At 38.1% G+C, this 4,484-nt stretch overlaps 1 protein-coding gene across 1 annotated transcript; it reads left to right on the forward strand.

The window, feature by feature from the left end:
* Positions 1–1,650: 1,650 nt before the first annotated feature.
* On the forward strand, positions 1,651–2,370 carry LOC131635455 (uncharacterized). Its single transcript, XM_058906071.1, has 2 exons — positions 1,651–2,041; positions 2,156–2,370. The coding sequence occupies exons 1-2, from the start codon at positions 1,651–1,653 to the stop codon at positions 2,368–2,370; spliced, it is 606 nt and encodes a 201-aa protein (XP_058762054.1).
* The last annotated feature ends 2,114 nt before the right edge of the window (positions 2,371–4,484 follow it).

The following is a 4,484-nucleotide window of genomic DNA, read 5'->3' on the forward strand; positions in this document are numbered from 1 at the left end:
CCATGAACTTCCCGAAGTAGACCCGATTCCATTTCCCGAAGAGTTGATTCCCATTCATGAAGAACCAACTCCAAAACCAGACATGGCTGAACTAGTTAATCATCCTCTTAAAGACAACGCTGCCCCTTTTCGAGCTGAACCGCACTCGAGTATCGCTGCACCTGCCATCGAGGCAAACAACTTCGAGCTTAAACCGTCATTGTTGCAAGCCGTGCAACAAAATCAATTTTCTGGAAGCCCTATGGTTGATCCAAATCTCTATTTATCCGTGTTCGTGCAATATGCAGACACAATAAAAGCTAACCACGTTAGTCCCGAAGCAATTCAATTACTTCTTTTTCCCTTTTCTCTAAGAGATAGAGCCAGGGCATGGCTCCAACCCTTACCTTCCAATTCCATAACTACATGGGACGAATTGAAGAAATTCTTCTTAGCAAGATATTTCCCACCTAGTAAAACTGCAATGCTGAGAGGCCAAATCAACGGATTTACTCAAAAAGACAACGAATCACTTTTCGAAGCTTGGGACAAATACAAGGATATGCTGAGACTTTGCCTGCATCATGGACTTGAACCATGGCTGATCATCCACACCTTCTATGGTGGTCTCCTCTATAACACCAAATTATCTCCAGACGCCGCCGCTGGTGGTGCATTAATGGACAAACCTTATAATGAAGCTTATCAACTCAATGAAAACATGACGCAGAATCATTATCACTGGGAGGAGAACGAGCATCTGTGGAGAAACCTCAAGCTAAAGGAGGAATGTACGAAGTCAGTGGCATAGACCGCGTCAACGCTAAAGTAGACGCCCTGACTCAAAAGATTGAAAGTTTATCTATGACTCCCGCAGCCACCGTGGTTGCCGTAGCTCCAAACTGCGAGATATGTGGAGTACCTAGACATATCGTTTCCGAATTCCAATTGCTAACTGGAATTCCTCCTGACAAAATGAACTACGCTCAAGGAAACTCGTATTCTAACACCTATAACCCATGATGGAAGAATCATCCAAATTTCTCCTATAAGAATAACAATGCGTTATACGACAGGGGGTAAATGGCTATTAACCCATATAATAATGATTTGATGTGAAAAATGTTGTTTGTAAACATGATGTTGTGACGAGTACGTGAATGATGATGCACTTTGACCAGACGGGGTTGTATTGTTTTGCATTATGTATATCATGTATTCATGTCATATGTTAGGACTTTGGCCTAGTGGTGATTTGTAGGACTCCGGTCCAATGGTGGCATCAATCCTATTGTGCGGATTGTGTGCGTCTATAACCAAGCTGCACCTCAAGCCGCTCCTGAAGCACCTCGTAAGTCCAACCTAGAGATAATGATGGAGAACTTTGTTGCTACTGAAACACAACAAAATAAGGAGTTCATGAACCAAAATGTACACACCTCTAAATTAGTGAAACAATTAGCAACCAAAGTAGATGCATTGGCTACACATAACAAAATGCTAGAAACCCAAATTTCCCAAGTAGCCAAACAACAAGCAACAACTGCTGCTCCAACTGGAGTATTTCCTGGTCAACCATAACGTAACCCGAAAGGTCATGCTAATGCCATTACATTACGAAGTGGGACTGAATTAGATGGACCAGTAGATCCAAGACTCCTAACTAAACCGATGTCCCAACAAAAGGAAAATGAAACCAAAAAGGCAAAAAGTAATGATGAATTAGATAAACCTACTGAGCCAGAAACTATAGCTAGAGATGCTGCTGAAAAGACAAAACCATACGTACCTCTACCACCATATAAGCCACCTATTCCATTTCCTCAAATATTAGCTAAGTCTAAAACTGAAGGACAATTTAAGAAATTTATGGAACTTCTGAAGCAATTAAACATAACAATACCATTCACCGAAGCCATAACACAAATGCCATCTTATGCCAAATTTCTTAAAGAGATACTGTCTAACAAAAAGAAACTTAAGGACAATGAAACAGTGATGCTCACCGCAGAACGTAGCGCTATTATCCAAAAAAATATGCCACATAAGCTGAAAGACCCTGGTAGTTTCTCCATACCTTGTGTAATAGGAAAATTTGTCATAGACAAAGCACTCTGAGATTTAGGAGCTAGTGTGAGTTTAATGCCCCTTTTAATCTGTGAAAAACTTCAATTAGGCGAACTAAGACCAACTAGAATGTCTTTACAATTAGCTGATCGCTCTGTGAAGTACCCTGTAGGTATGCTAGAAAACATTCCCGTTAAAATAGGTCAATTCTATATTCCCACAGATTTCATCATAATGGACATCCAAGAAGATTCTAACATTCCAATCATACTAGGGATACCTTTCTTAGCCACTGCTGGTGCTATCATCGATTTGAAACGATGAAAACTGACTTTCAATGTCGGAGAAGATTAAAATTGAATTCATCCTCTCTCAATTCCTTAAAGCCATGCTATAGTAGACACATGTTGTTTTATTGACATCATCGATAAATGTGTGAAGGAAATAAAGTCAGAACCACTGAAGGATACTTAAATCCTAAGAATTCTGATATTGCCTATTTTCGAAGATGATAATTAGCGTGGGGAATACCAAGACAACCACCTAAGTGAATGCCTTGCATTGACTCCTGATCCTATACCTGGTCCTAAGAAACCTGTTGTAGAACTTAAAACATTACCGAGTGATCTAAGGTACGAATTCCTAGACGAAGAACTTAAAAAACCTGTCATAGTAAACATTGATTTAGGACGAACTGAAACCGAAAAGTTACTAATTGTCCTAAGAAAATATCTAACTGCTCTAGGCTATAACATCTCATATCTGTGAGGAATAAGTCCTTCTATCTGTATGCATCGCATTATGCTCGAGGAAGATTGCAAAACCTCTAGGGAGCATCAAAGACGAATTAATCCCATCATGAGCGATGTTGTTAAAAAGGAAATTGAAAAGCTGTTAGAAGCAGGAATCATATATCCTATATCCGATAGTAAATGGGTTAGCCTTGTTCATGTCGTACCAAAGAAAGGAGGAGTCACCGTAATCACTAACGCAAAAGGCGAATCTGTAGCAAAACGTTCTCAAATTGGATGGAGAATATGCATTGACTATAGGAAGTTAAACAAAGCCACTCGCAAATATCATTTACCTTTACCTTTCATAGATTAAATGCTCGAGCGCTTGGCCAAACAGTCCCATTTCTGCTATCTAGATGGGTACTCTGGATTTTTCCAAATTTTTATCCACCCCGATGACCAAGAGAAGACCACATTTACATGACCTTATGGTACATTTGCCTATAGACAAATTCCTTTCAGACATTCGCCTATGATGGCAATCTTTGTGTAGCAACCTGCCCTAAAAATTAAAGGTTTAGAGTCGCCACCTATTCTGAAGGGCGAATAGGAAACCCTATGCAGTTTAAAGATTCAGGGTAAGTTATTATAATCAGGTCGAGGGAAGGTGTTAGGCACCCTCAACCCTTTCCTAAAGGTTGCATTGTAAAGTAAAGGTTTATGGCAAGGTTATAAAGAAAGATGACAGAAAGTAATAAGGTTGACAAACAAATATTATGAACATGATTAGAGTTTTGAGGAGGGGGACTCGCCTTGTTACCAAGTGCCTACGTATCTCCTTATGGAGAATAAGAGTCAACGTAGTTCGGGCACAGGGTTGTACGCCTTTGAGTTTGATTTGATATGGTTTGAAGGTATTTTTGTTACCTTGTCGGAGTTTTTGAAATGCGAAGTTCGAAGGTATTTTGAATTACCTTATCGTAGATTTGAAAATCGCAGTATTGAAGAGATGAAAATCCGTAGTTTCGTGGTTTAATGTGTTTTAAATGTTTGGCGTACAACCCTGGTTTAATATGTCACCGTTAGTTGCGATGATCAATAGGTTTGATCATTATCGTTAACGGATTAAATAATGTATTGCTGGTTGCTCTGATCGATAGATTCGATCGTCACGGACAGCAAATGGAGTATATTTTAATATTGTAATTGAAATTATTTATCGTTATCCCTCATAACCAATAGGTTTGATTACTACACGATAACGAGTTAAGTATGCTAATCATTGTAACCAATAGATTTGGTTAGAACCATTTAGCAAAATAAAATGTCTTTTATTGTTGGATTTGATTAATTAAATTAATCGATTATTAATCATTGCGACTAGTAGATTTAGTCGGAACGAATAACAAATTAAATCCTAAAACTTTGGCCAAGTGGCCAGTGGGATTGGGCAAACCCTAATGTATTGGTTACACATTCCTAGGGTTTTTTATGATTTATCATAGTTAAAATTAATTAAATAAATTAACCGAAATAATCGAATAATCGGGTGATAATCCTAAACCTAATCCCAGTTTACTATTCTAATCCTAATTTTCACCAAACCCTAAAAAGAATTGATTAAATTAAATTAACTATTAATTCTAAACAATTAACCTAATTAAATAAAATAAATAATAAAATAAATATATGAAGAAAACCTGG

This window comes from Vicia villosa, unplaced genomic scaffold, assembly GCF_029867415.1.
Source record: "Vicia villosa cultivar HV-30 ecotype Madison, WI unplaced genomic scaffold, Vvil1.0 ctg.001489F_1_1, whole genome shotgun sequence".
In the NCBI taxonomy this organism is placed as follows: Eukaryota; Viridiplantae; Streptophyta; class Magnoliopsida; order Fabales; family Fabaceae; genus Vicia; species Vicia villosa.